We start from the raw sequence: 13,304 nt of genomic DNA on the forward strand, positions 1-13,304 counted from the left end.
CAGCCCGGCTCGGGCCGCAGTGTGGCACCGGCCGATTGGCTGCGCGGCGCCTGCGTCGGGCGGGCGGGACCAGCCGGTAACGGCCGAGTGGCCGGAGCGCGGGGCGGGGCGAAGCGGCGAGCGCCGGGGCGAGCGGGGCTGGGCTGGGGGCCGGGGCTGGGAGCCTGCCGGGGGCGAGCGGGGGCCTGGGGCCGGGCGGAGCGGGCCTGGAGGTGGGGCGCAGCCCGGCGTGGGGTGGGCCGTAAGCTCGGCCGTGGGGGGCGCTGGGCTCTGGGGGCGCCGGAGGCGGAGGCGGACGCGTGAAGTCAGAGTTGAGTGGGCGGAAGGGAGCCAGGGGCTGAGGTGAGACCCAGAAGCCGGAATTGAGAGAAGGAGCTGCTGCCGAGGGGGAGTCCAGGTGGCCGCACTCGGGACGGGAAACATTTTCAAAATGTCAACCATTTATACAGGCTGTTGCATTTTGTCCAATTGCCCTTAACTTGATTTTTCACGGGGGGCAGCTGTAAGCCCTCCCACCGTCCGACCTCATTGCCTGATTCCCTCAGTTTCAGGTAGGGTCCAGATTCTTTGTCCAGCGCCAGGCCTCCCGCCCTTGTGGCTGCTGCTTCGAGTTTTTAGTTAGAAATGTGATCACACACGTGAAGGTGCCTGTCCTTTTGATCGCGCACGACTCCTATCTCTTTTTGTTTCAAAAACCTGGAGTCTTAGCACAATGTGTCTCTTCTTCCCAACTGCTCATAGGTCCTAGATATGGGAGCCCTGGTGGTGCCATAGTTAAGCACTCGGCTGCTGAAAGATTGGCATTTCAAACCCAAGCAGCGGCTTTCCGGAGAAAGACCAGTCAATGTGTTTTCCTTAAAGACTAAACCAAACTAAGAACTTTTTTTTTTTTTTTCTGCTTGACTTCCGACCTTCCGGTTAGCAGAGCTCTTAACCACTGCACCACCCAGGCTCCTTAAAGACTAAAGACAAAAAAACCCTATGGGGCACTTCTGCCCTATGGGACTCCTTCTAATCTATCACATGGGGTCACTATGAGTGGAAATCAACTAGAGGTCACTTAACAACATCTCTTAAAGGCAAAGAGCATGGGGAGGAGGAGGAAAAAACCTCTAAACCTTGGTGCAGCTCTACAGATTAAATGACATTTGCTTCTCCATTTTCTTAACAGACATGGTCAGTTATCATCCAGCAGGGCACATGCATTTGCCCCGAGCGGATGCCATTCGTTCCCGTCTTGTTGATACCTTCTCTCTCATCGAGCATTTGCAAGGCTTGAGTCAAGCTGTTCCAAGGCACACTATCCGGGAGTTATTTGGTCAGCAGCCTATTTCCGGGCAAGGCTAAATTTAAGATTCCTGTCCAATCGCCCACTCCTGTCCATGCAGACAAATTCAAGGGGGGACAGTTCAGGGAGGCTTGTTTGGTTGCTACTTTGGAGATTATAACAAACTTGATAAATCAATGGCTTTATAAATTTATTTGAATTCAGAAGACAGAACCCATGTCGCTTACTTTTAGCTACTAGCCTTGGCCAACTTGGAAACTTTTCTACCAAAGACACCTGAACCTGCTGCCTCTATTCTCAGGCATGGGCAGTGTTGGTCATTAGCTCTCACTCCAGACTCAGAGGGTTCTTGCTGCTCCAAGCAGCAGCAGCACGGCCAGCTCCTGCATGAGGGCGCCCATTAACTGACCAGTGGTTAAGTGCTACAGCTGTTAACCAAAAGGTCAATAGTTTGAATCTACCAGCTGCTCCTTGGTAACCCTATGGGGCAGTTTTACCCTGTCTTATAGGGTTGCTATGAGTCAGAATCGACTTGATGGCAATGAGTTGAGTTTGGTTTATTGGTTGGAGTCCCTGAGGGGTGTAAACACTTAACACGCCCTGTTGCTAACCAGAAGGTTGGAGTCCATCCAGAGGCACCTGGGAAGAAAAGTCTGGTGATCTACTTCTGAAAAGCCACCCACTGAAAACTCTATGGAGCGTAGTTCTACTCTGACACACATGGGGTGGCCATGAGCCAGAATCTACTCAAAGGTTTTTTTTTTTTTAATCCCTACCCCCAACCCTACCTGCTCTTCATATTCCTCAAAGATTTCTCTTTATATTTATCTACTGTCCTTTTAAAATGTTTGTTCTAGATCCCTCCCGTCAGAAGAAACTTATGTTGGGTGATCAGCACCAGCTAGTGCGCTTCTTCATAAAGCCTCGTCATGTAGAACGCATCACGCATGCCCGGAGACTGATGAGCAGGCTTCGGGTGCGCTGCAGCCAGAGGCCACCGCTTTCCTTGTGGGCCGGATGGGTCCTGGAGCGTATCCTTTCGTGACACTCACTTTTATTCCATGGCTTCATCATCTGCCTCTTGCTTCATCATCTGCCTCGTTGACTCATTTTTCCTTTCCCAAACTCCATTTTCTCCTCCTTCTCTTCCCCCATTATTATTTCAACTGCATCAACTCCACTCTGTATGCTTCCTTAGAAGAAAACAGGTCCTCTCTTCACAAATTTTATCATCTTCCTCATCTTTCTGAATACGATCGTACTGATGGTTGAAATAGGTGAGAACTGACCCTGAAAGAACGAGGAAGTGGGCGGGAGTTGTTTTTCTTCTTAATTGATCGTTTTATGTTTTTTAATGTCATTTGAATTGTGATAGGGACAATTATATTAAGCCCTTTGAGAGAATTTGTGCAACTGCTAAGACCTAGGAACATTTGGAGGGTCCTAGAGAATGTGGCAGATACAGGCTGGTCTACACACTTGGAGCATTGTGTGCAGCAGGGTAACACGTTCACAAGGAGCTGGAGGTGTGAAGACTGATTAGGTTTATTTTGTCCGTTTAGTCTAATATTTGCTTGAATTAACCTCTTCTGTTTCTATTAGAGATATTGGTGCCTAACGGTAAGTAAGCTAACATTTATATTTTTACAAGTATGTTTAGAAAGATTATTTAAGAATGAATAAGAAAGTTCACAAAGGTACAACAAAGGTACAACTGAGATGTTAGAAAGAGCTCTGGTGATGCAATGGTTAAATACTCAGTTGCTAATCGAAAGTTTGGCAATTCAAACCCACCAGCAGCTCCACTGGCGATCTCCTGTAAAGATACAGCGTAGGAAACCCTATAGGGCAGTTCTCCTCTGTCATATAGGATCACTATGAGTCTAAATCAACTTGATGGCGCACAAGAAGAAGAAGAAATTAGGTGAGTCCAAAAAATGACTTAAAGTAAATGACACCAAAAGAAATAATAAAATATATGAACTGTAATAAAAAACAGAAAAATATCCAGATAATCAGTTACTTCATTTGATTATCATCTCCAACGATAAAAGGACAGTACCAAAACCCATTGCAGCAAGTCGATTCCAGTTCATAGCGGCCTTATAGGACAGAGTGGAACTGCCCCATGGGGTTTCCAAGGCTGTTATCCATATGGGCTTTGGGTTGGCCTACTACAGTATACTATATACTTTGAGGTATTTTATTTCTTCCTCATAGTGGTAGGGATTTTGAACTAAGTCACCCACAATTTTCTATTTCTCGTATGATCGCTGGTATGTGTTTGCCTCATGGGGTCAGGGATATAGTCTTAAACCTTGGAATGAAGTAAATGGGACTAAATGTATGACAAATCAAAATAGAATAGCAGTAACTATTGTATTAAACAGATAAATACTAAAAGTGATCATTGTGCCAGAGGATGAGTGAATTACCAGAGCGGGACGTACCTGACAAGCTCATAAAAACTGAGTCTGATTAAGCATGATCTCTTGGTGGAAAGGTGGGAAGGATTTTGTAAAGGAAAATCATTTGTGACTAAGAGATTTCTTCAAACAGACAACTTTGTGTGATAACGATAGTCAGACATTTTTAGGCTTTTAAATAACAATTTTGCAGATCACAAAGAGTGTTGTTACAGAAAGGAAAAAAATAGGAAATCATGAAGAGTTCTCTAGATCAAGGCTCCCCCGTCCTTTTTGTCCTGTGATTTCCTTTCTCAGTAACTTTGAAAACCCCCTTAGGAGTTTTAATCCTTTTAATTTTTGAGATATATTCTAAAGAAGCAAGTTGAAGCAAAAATATTCCAGATAACCATAGTATTAAATATTGTATATATTTATTATGTAATTTTAAAAATCATAATATGTGAATAGATTTTTACTTTTGCCCTTTTAATAGGTGATACATGCTGTTTAATTATGAAGATAATACATGATTTGTCTACAAATTTTTGGTGGTTTCATATTGAATTTGCTTTGGGGACCAAATATATTTTATGCATTATTACTACTTGTCTGAGTTAGCTAGTGTTGCTGTAACAGAAATACCACAAGTGGGTACCTTTAAAGAATGGAAATTTTCTCACAGTGTGGAAGGCTAGAAGTCTGAATTCAGAGTGAGCTCTAGGAGGAGATCCTTCTTTCTGTTTTAGCTTCAGTAGCTGGTGATCTTTGGTTCCTTGGTGATCTTCATTAGGCATCTATCTTCCCCTGTTTGTGTTTGCTTGTCCCTGTGTCTAATCTCTGTTTATAACTCAGAAGTGATTAGGTTTGGGACACATCCTACACTGATATGGCTTCATTAACATAACAAAGACATCCCTATTTCCAAATAGGATTATATCCACGTGTATAGGGGTTAGGATTCCAACATATATTTTGGGGGGACACAATTCAATCCATAACGCTACTCTGTGTTAAGTATATATCATTTATATGTTAAGGTGTTGATTGAAATGTAACTGTGTGTTGTTAGGTGCCACTGAGTCGGTTGTGACTCATAGAGACTGTGTGTACAACAGAGCTCAACACTGTCCAGTCCTGTGCCATCCCACTGTTGCAGCCACTGTGTCAGTCCATCTCGTTGAGGGCCTTCCTCTTTTTCGCTGACCATCTACTTTACCAGACATGATGTCCTTCTCCAAGGACTGGTCCCTCCTGATAACATGTTCACATTATGTGAGATGAAGTCCATCCTCGCTTCTAAGGAACATTTTGGCTGTACTTCTTCTAAGATCTGTTCATTCTTCTGGCAGTCCATGGTATATTTGGTATTTTTCATCAACACCATAATTCAAAGGCATCAATTTTTCTTCTGTCTTCCTTATTCATTGTCCAGCTTTCGCACGCATATGAGGCGATTGAAAACACCATGGCTTGGGTCAGGTGCACCTCAGTCCTCAAAGTGATATCTTTGCTTTTTAACACTTTAAAGAAGTGTTTTGCAGCAGATTTGCCCAACGCAGTATGTTGTCTGATTTCTTGACTGCTGCTTCCTTGGGTGTTGATTGTGGATCCAAGTAAATGAAATCCTTGACAACTTCAGTATTTTCTGTTTAATATAATGTGGCTTATTGGTCCAGTTGTGAGGATTTTTGTTTTCTTTATGTTAAGGTGTAATCCATACTGAAGACTGTAGTCTAACTCTGTGTTAGGGCATAAAAATAGGTTAAAAAAATCTACTTTTATGACTGGATATAGGTAATTCTTCTGTCCTGTACTTAAAACACTAATTGATTTATTTTTAAATTTTTCATGTTTCTGAACAATGAGAGAGAAGAAAGAAGCTTTGGCTCATTTGTAAGCCTTTGTTTGAAATTAACATGTTGCAATAAAAAACCGAATATAACATCATTATAATTTCTTTTTTTATTGATTTTTGAAGTTTTGTAGACATCTTGATGTGCTATATAAAATTTCTGATCAGATAAATGCAACTTTTATGATCTGATGAAGATGCTTTTGAGATCAAGCCGTCAACTAGACTTGTTGAATTCTCATTCTTATGCTCTTCACGAAGTTGTATTTCAACATTGATGCTCCTATCTTCATTATGGGTATTCTTAGCCAAAATATTAATGCGAACAATGACAATTTAAAACTGTGTAAATGTCAAAATCACTACAGCAGTTTGTATTGCTCAGGATGATTGCTCTTCTGATCTCCATTAATAGCCGAGTGTGTCAGTCATTGTGTATTTGAAGGCTCTCAGATTGTTCTGTTTTAAAGGGAGATATATTTCAATTACTTTACCTATCGATGAAAACAGAAGTTAAAATAGACCCTATTAACTCTTAAAATCACAAATCTCTTCAATACTTTCAGGAGTCCTCGGAGGTTTACAAACTTGTTAGAAAATACTTTCTAGTTGAAAAAAAGTAAATATACCAATACCAGTTTGTACCAGTAAAATTTTTATAAACGGTAAGCAAAACAAAAAATAATAATAAAGATATTACATAAGGAAATCACCTTGTTTTCAGGGATCTATTAAGCTCTTAAAAATAGTAAACTATTAAGTGATAAATTGTCGTAATATTTTATAGAGTTATATGGGTTTTTGGATCTTGCAGTTTAAAAGGGGACACTTAAGGGGCACTTATAAGGAAAAGGAAGGAAGGCAAAAAAATGTGTTAACCTCACAGCCAGGGCTCAACCAAAGTTGGATACAACAGAGACCTAATAGACTGAGAGCAGTCCTGGGAACTGAAGAGCAACTCTGGTATCAGTCGCCAGAACCAAACATCCTGAGAACAGTGCCAAGTACATAGTCCAAAACCCACCACTGTCGAGCCAATTCCCACTCACAGCAACCCTATAGTACAACTGCCCCATAGGGTTTCCAAGGAACGGCTGGTGGATTCGAACTGCCGACCTTTTGGTTAGCAGCCGAGCTCTTAACCACTGTATCACCAGGGCTCCAGGTACTTAGAAGAAGCTCAGTATTTGCAGAAGAAGTTAATGGCACTTTGAGGTTTTTCAAAAATATACGTTGTAACTGTAAACACTTTTCATGGCCTATCTAGTGCAAGGGATGAACTTAATTATAGGCAAGTGTAAAGTAATGCATTTGAGGGGGAGAAAACCAAACAAACATTACTTAAAAGTAGGTGGATTCTGAGTATTATGACTCCTGAATAGGACTAATAAATCATGACAGATTCTACTTAGAAAACGTTGGCCCAATATACTGCTGAGACCAGAAAGGCCACCAAAAATTTGCAGTTTATCAGAAAAGAAAATTAGAAATTAAACAAATTATCCATACCTGGGAATATGTAGTAATGGTGGTAATATAGTTATTGAGTGTTTTATCTGCTTCATAATATTTACTCCTCACAATTCTGAGGCTGATACTATGGTCTTCACTTTACAAATAAGAAACCTGAGACACAGGGAGGCTAAGTAACTTGCCCAGATCGTACATCTAGAAGCAGGCAGAGCCTAGTTTCCAAGTCTGGTGTTCTGGCGGTGTTCTTTGCCCTCAACCACTGCATATACTGCCTAGAATTCTGAATGCGGTTGTTACATGAAACTCACTTTCCCTACCCACCCAGGAGCTATAAAGTGGAAGGTAACAAACTGCAAAAACGGATGGGCTTTTTGTGAAGGTAGGCTGAAAAAGTATATGATAGTTTGGACTGAAAAGAAAAGATGAGTCTTTAAAAAAAAAACAAAAACAAAAAAACAAACCCATTGCCATCGAGTTGATTCTGACTCATAGTGACCCTACAGGACAGAGTTGAGCTGCCCCATAGGGTTTCCAAGGAGCACCTGGTGGATTTGAACTGCCAACCTTTTGGTTAGTAACCGATCTCTTAATCACTGCACCACCACGGAGTATCAATAAAATAATGAAGGATAACCCCCATATGCTAGATATAGGAAAAATACCATTGTTACAGTTGAAAAAGATAACGAGCTCACTGCAAGTTTAGCAAAAGTAATGGAAACCAGATAAATAAGGCATTTAAGAACTAAAGGTTGCTTACGTTATACCGCTAGATTATGCTAAGATACCATCATGGAAGGTAGTTTTGCCCTTCCACAAAAGTCCTTAGGGGCTGTTGGCACTAGTGATCTCATTTAGTATGGCATTTCTTATGTCCTTAGTATTTTACCAGTCTTACATTTATATAAGGAGTCTGTGGGTGGCTCAGTTAACATGCTTGGCTGCTAACCAAAAGGCTGGTGGTTCCAGTCCACTGAGAGGCACCTTGGAAGAAAAATCTGATGATCTGCTTCCGAAAATCAGCCATTGAAAACCCTGTGTAGCACCTATAGAAAGAAAACTACAAAACACTACTGCAAGAAACCAAAAGAGACCTACATAAATGGAAAAAGATGCCATGGTCATGGATACGTAGACTCAACATTGTGAAAATGTCAATTCTACTCAAAGCAGTCTACAAATACAATGCAATCCCTATCCAAATACCAACAGCATTCTTTAAAGAGATGGTAAAAATAATCATTAACTTTATTTGGAAAGAAAAGAGGCCCCAGATAAGTACAGCACTATTGAAGAAGAAGAACACAGAGGAAGGTCTCGTATTACCTCACCTCGGAACGTAGTACACAACTACAGTAGTTAAAACAGCCTGATATTGGTACAATGACAGACACATTGACCAATGGAACCAAATAGAGAACCCAGATGTAAATTCATCCACCTATGGTCACCTGATCGTCAACAAATGCCCGAAGTCCACCAAATGGGGAAAAGACAGTCTTTTTAACAAATGGTGCTGGCAAAACTGGATGTCCATCTGTAAAAAAAAAAAAAAAAAGACCCATACCTCACACCATATACAAAAGCTAATTCAAAATGGATCAATGATATAAATATAAAACCAAAACCTATAACGACCATAGAAGAAAAAGGCGTAAACAGAATACAAACTATAACAGTACACAAGCACCCGAAGATAAGCTAGGTAACTGGCATCTTCCAAAAATTAAACACTTAAGCTCACCAAAAGACTTCACCAAAAGAATAAAAAGAGAACCTACAAACTGGGAAAAAATTTTTGGCTATGACAAATCTGACAAAGGTCTAATCTCTAAAATCTGTAGGAAAATTCAATACCTCTACAACAAAAACACAAATAATCCAATTAAAAAACAGGCAAAGGATATGAATAGACACTTCATCAAAGAAGACTTTCAGATGGCTAACAGACAGGGGAGGAAATGCTCGAGATCACTAGTCATTAGAGAAATGCAAATCTAAACTACAATGAGACACCATCTCACCCGGACACTGCTGGCACAAACAAACAATAAATAAATTAATTAAAAACATTGGAAATGCTACAGGGAGATCGGGACTCTTACCCACTGCTCATGGGAATGCAAAATAGTACAACCATTTTGGAAAATGATAATAAAAAACCTTTTGCCGTTGAGTCAACTCCGACTCATAGTGACCTTAAAGGACAGAGTAGAGCTGCTCCATAGGTTTCCCAAGGGGTGCCTTGTGGATTTGAACTGCCGGCCTTTTGGCTAGTACTGTAGCTCTTAACCACTACATCACCAGGGTTTCCATTGTACATACACACAATGGAATAGTACGCAATGATAAAGAACCATGATGAATCTGGGAAGCATCTCACAACATGGATGAATCTGGAGGGCATTATGCCGAGTAAAATAAGTCAATCACAAAAGCACAAATACTGTATGAGACCACTATTATAAAAACTCATGAAAAGATTTACACACAGAAAGAAACAATCTTTGATGGTTACAAGGGAGGGGAGGGGTAGAAGGGAAAAACACTAACTAGACAACAGATAAGTGGTAACTTGGCTGAAGGGTAAGACAGTACACAATGCTGGGGAAGTCGGCACAACTTGATGAAAGCAAGGTCACGGATGCTCCATACACAAATTGCTGGGCTGAGGGCTCTGGGGACCATGGTCCCTGGGAACAGCTGGCTCAATTGGCGTAACAGTTTATAGAGAAAATGTTCTACCTTCTACTTTGGTGAGTAAAGTCTGGGATCTTAAAAGCTTACAAGCAGCCATCTAAGATACTCCACTGGTCTCACCCCATCTGGAGCAAGGGAGAATGAAGAAAACCAAAGACACAAGGGAAAGATTAGCCCAAAGGCACTAGTGGACCACAACTACCACAGCCTCCGCCAGACTGAGTCCAGCACAACTAGATGGTGCCCGGCTACCGACACTGACTGCTCTGACAGGGATCACAGTAGAGGGTCCCGGACAGAGTCAGAACTGACTTGACAGCAATTGGTTTTGTTTTTCCTCTCCTCTTTCCGAGGTTGAAGTTTCATTGAAACCAGTAGGAATTAACCTGATATTCTGTGAGGTGACCTACTGTTGTTATTGTTGTTCTGGAATGGGGATTATTTTTCTAGAACAGCTGACTGCCTGTAGAAACTCTACCTTGTAAAATAGACTCGTATGCATTTGCTTGACTTGCTTGATCAAACCACTACCTTCTCTTGCCCCATGAGAAGTATGTTCAAAACTGGACTTCAAGCACAGCTCTTCACTACTAACTCACTAGACTGGCTGAGGTTCCTGGTGGGCTCTGCTGGGCTCCTCAGCTCCATGTCCACTAAGACCCTTCGGACTTACTAAGGCAGGGTGAAGAATTCCAAGAATTTTAAGTTATATTTTCATCTCCAGATGAACACATTTTTGTTAGTCGATCTACAGTTGGCAGCAATCACTTTTGCACATTCTGTCCTGCTGAGGCAATTTCTGCTCTGTTTGTTCCTCTGAACTTCCCTGGGTTACTTTGTTGTTGGTAGGTGCTGTCAAGTTGATTCCGACTCTTAACAACCCTATGTACAACAGAATGAAACACTGCACCATCCTTCCAATTATTATTATGCTTGAGCCCATTGTTGCAGGCACTGTGTCTATCCATCTTGTTGAGGGTCTTCCTCTTTTTCACTGACCCTCTTTCTACTTTACCAAGCATGATGTCCTTTTCTAAGGACTGATCCCTTCTGATAACATGCCCAATGTAAGTCTCACCATCCTCACTTCTAAGGAGCATTCTGGTTGTTCATTCTTCTTGCAGTCCATGGTATATTAAGTATTCTTCACCAATGCCATAATTCAAAGGCATCAATTCTTCTTCTGTTTTCCTTATCCATTGTCCAGCTTTCACATGCATATGAAGTGATTGAAAACACCATGGCTTTGGTCAGGCACACCTTAGTCCTTCAGGTGACATCTTTGTTTTTTAACATTTTAAAGAGATCTTTTGCAGCAGATTTGCCCGATGCAATGCTTCGTCATTTGATTTCTTGACTGCTGCTTCCGTGAGCGTTAATTGTGGATACAAATAAAATGAAATCTTTGACAACTTCAGTATTTGCTCCATTTATCATGATGTTGCCTATCGGTCCAGTTGTGAGGATTTTGTTTTCTTTATGTTCTTTACGTTCCTTTAGCTTCTATAAAATCATCTCTCTCTCCCGCAGAGTAAAAGTGCCTCTTCTGTAATTTGGACCTCTTACCAAACCATCAGACTCCTCTTTCCACAACCCTTATTTTAAACTAGTTGGATTCATCACTCTATTTGGATTCCTGCTTTTGTGAAGGCTAAAATTGAATAAAAATTATTGTATTCCATTTTTCAGCCACAAACATGACCTCCAGCTACTTCTAATAATATGATCCCCTACCCCTGAAAGCCAGAATTAATTTTTACTGAAAAAATATTGTGTTTTATTGAATCTAAGCTGTCATTAATGGTAAAAGGCACTATCTATCTACCACTAAGAAAGAAAAATAATTTTCAATTAAATGGGGGTATCATTGATTATAAGATGCATCCTAATCTCTGAGATGTTAGAATGTAAAAAACTGTCCATTTTAGAATTAGAGAGATGTATTATGTAAAAGTAAAACTTGCTGAAGAAGCACACAGGCTGAAGAAGCGTAGGAATAAATGTCTCCAGTGGTTTTAATAAAGGGGCCAACTTATTTTAGGAAGGGTTGAAGCATGGCTTAGGTCTTTCACTGTGATCCGTTCCAGGGTTAGGATGACTGTGAAGCCCAAGGACCAGAATGTTGGTTCTTATTTAACTTTCAAGTCTTCTTTGAGCTCAATGTTTTTTGTTTTTTCCTAGAGCTTTGCTATACATCCATTAAACGTATAAAACAAATAAAGAGGGTTGAAAGACAAAGGCAAGGAGTTAAGGAACAGTAGTTAGCAAATACAAGCAGGGTCGTAGAAAGGAAGTATAGAATTAAATTCGCTTTGCAGAGCAAAAATTAATTGTAGGCAGAGAAGAAAAGGAAAGTTTTAAAAGAAAGCTAAGAAATAAGGAACCAAGTGATTTCTTATAACTCAGTATGTCCCATGAATCTGGCTGCTTGTGTCTACATTCCTTATAAAGTACTTTTCATATCATGGCCCTACATTTTCATTCTATTCTCAAGGCCCACGGTGGGCCTGGGATAACAGTACAGCAGGCAGGGTTGGTGGTAGTTTAGAAAGCAAATCCTTTGGTGGCGGTATGACACCAGAGTGGGTAGGCCGTGACTTACAGCTGTTAGAGATACCAATACCAAAGGGAGATGACTTGCAGCTGTTTTTTAAAAAGTGATATTTAGTTTTTCCTATTATAAAAGCAATCATACCTATATAAAGAACCAGTTGCCATTGAGTCAATTCCAGTGCCATTCTCATGATTGGTTGCAGACCAGATTGTTGTGACCCATAGGATTTTGTTTTATTATTATTTTTGAATAATTTATTTTTTTTGTTGTTGTTGAGAATATATACAGCACGACATACACCAATTCAGCAGTTCCTACCTGTACAATTCAGTGGCATTGATTACATTCTTTGAGTTGTGCAACCATTCTCACCCTCCTTTTCTGAGTCTTCCTCCCCCAGTTAACATAAACTCACTGCCCCCTAAAGTTCATATCTAATCTTTCGAATTGCTGTTGTCAGTTTGATTCCGTATAGATAGATCTTAAAAGAGCATAATGCTCAAGGCAGACATTCTTTATAGTTAAGCTATTTGGTTTTAAGAAAATTACAGGGGATATTTTTGATTTAAGGTTTAAAGATTATCTCAGGGCAATATGTCAGGGGTTCATCCAGCCTCCATGGCTCCAGAAAGTCTAGGGTCTATGAGAATTTGAAATTCTGTTTGGCATTTTCCTCCTTTTGATTAGGATTTTTCTATAGAATCTTTGATCAAAATGTTCAATAATGGTAGCCAGGCACCATCCAGTTCTTCTAGTCTCATGGCAAAGGAGGCACTTGTTAATGGTGGCAATTAAACACATATTCCATCCCCTTCTCCTGTTCCTGACTCTCCTTTTTCCTCTGTTGCTCCAGGTGAATAGAGACCAATTGTGCAAGCTTTTAAGACCCCAGGCACTGCTCAACCAGCTAGGAGGTAGAACAGAAGCACTAAACATGTTATTAGGCCACTTAACGGGGATATCCCATGAAACCATGACTCTAAACCTCTGAACCAAGGAACCGAATCCCATGAGGTGTTTGGTTGTACA

General features: G+C 40.8%; 1 protein-coding gene across 1 annotated transcript in view; it reads left to right on the forward strand.

The window, feature by feature from the left end:
* The first annotated feature begins 258 nt into the window (after positions 1-258).
* Positions 259-13,304, forward strand: part of CATSPER2 (cation channel sperm associated 2) — a 41,131-nt gene continuing 28,085 nt past the window's right edge. Inside the window, exons 1-3 of the mRNA XM_064292043.1 lie at positions 259-1,318; positions 2,146-2,319; positions 2,497-2,565. Coding sequence (XP_064148113.1) covers positions 1,174-1,318; positions 2,146-2,319; positions 2,497-2,565 — 388 coding nt within the window. The 5' untranslated portion in view covers positions 259-1,173. The remainder of the gene's footprint in view (positions 1,319-2,145; positions 2,320-2,496; positions 2,566-13,304) is intronic.

Source organism: Loxodonta africana, chromosome 10, assembly GCF_030014295.1.
Source record: "Loxodonta africana isolate mLoxAfr1 chromosome 10, mLoxAfr1.hap2, whole genome shotgun sequence".
Lineage (NCBI taxonomy): Eukaryota > Metazoa > Chordata > Mammalia > Proboscidea > Elephantidae > Loxodonta > Loxodonta africana.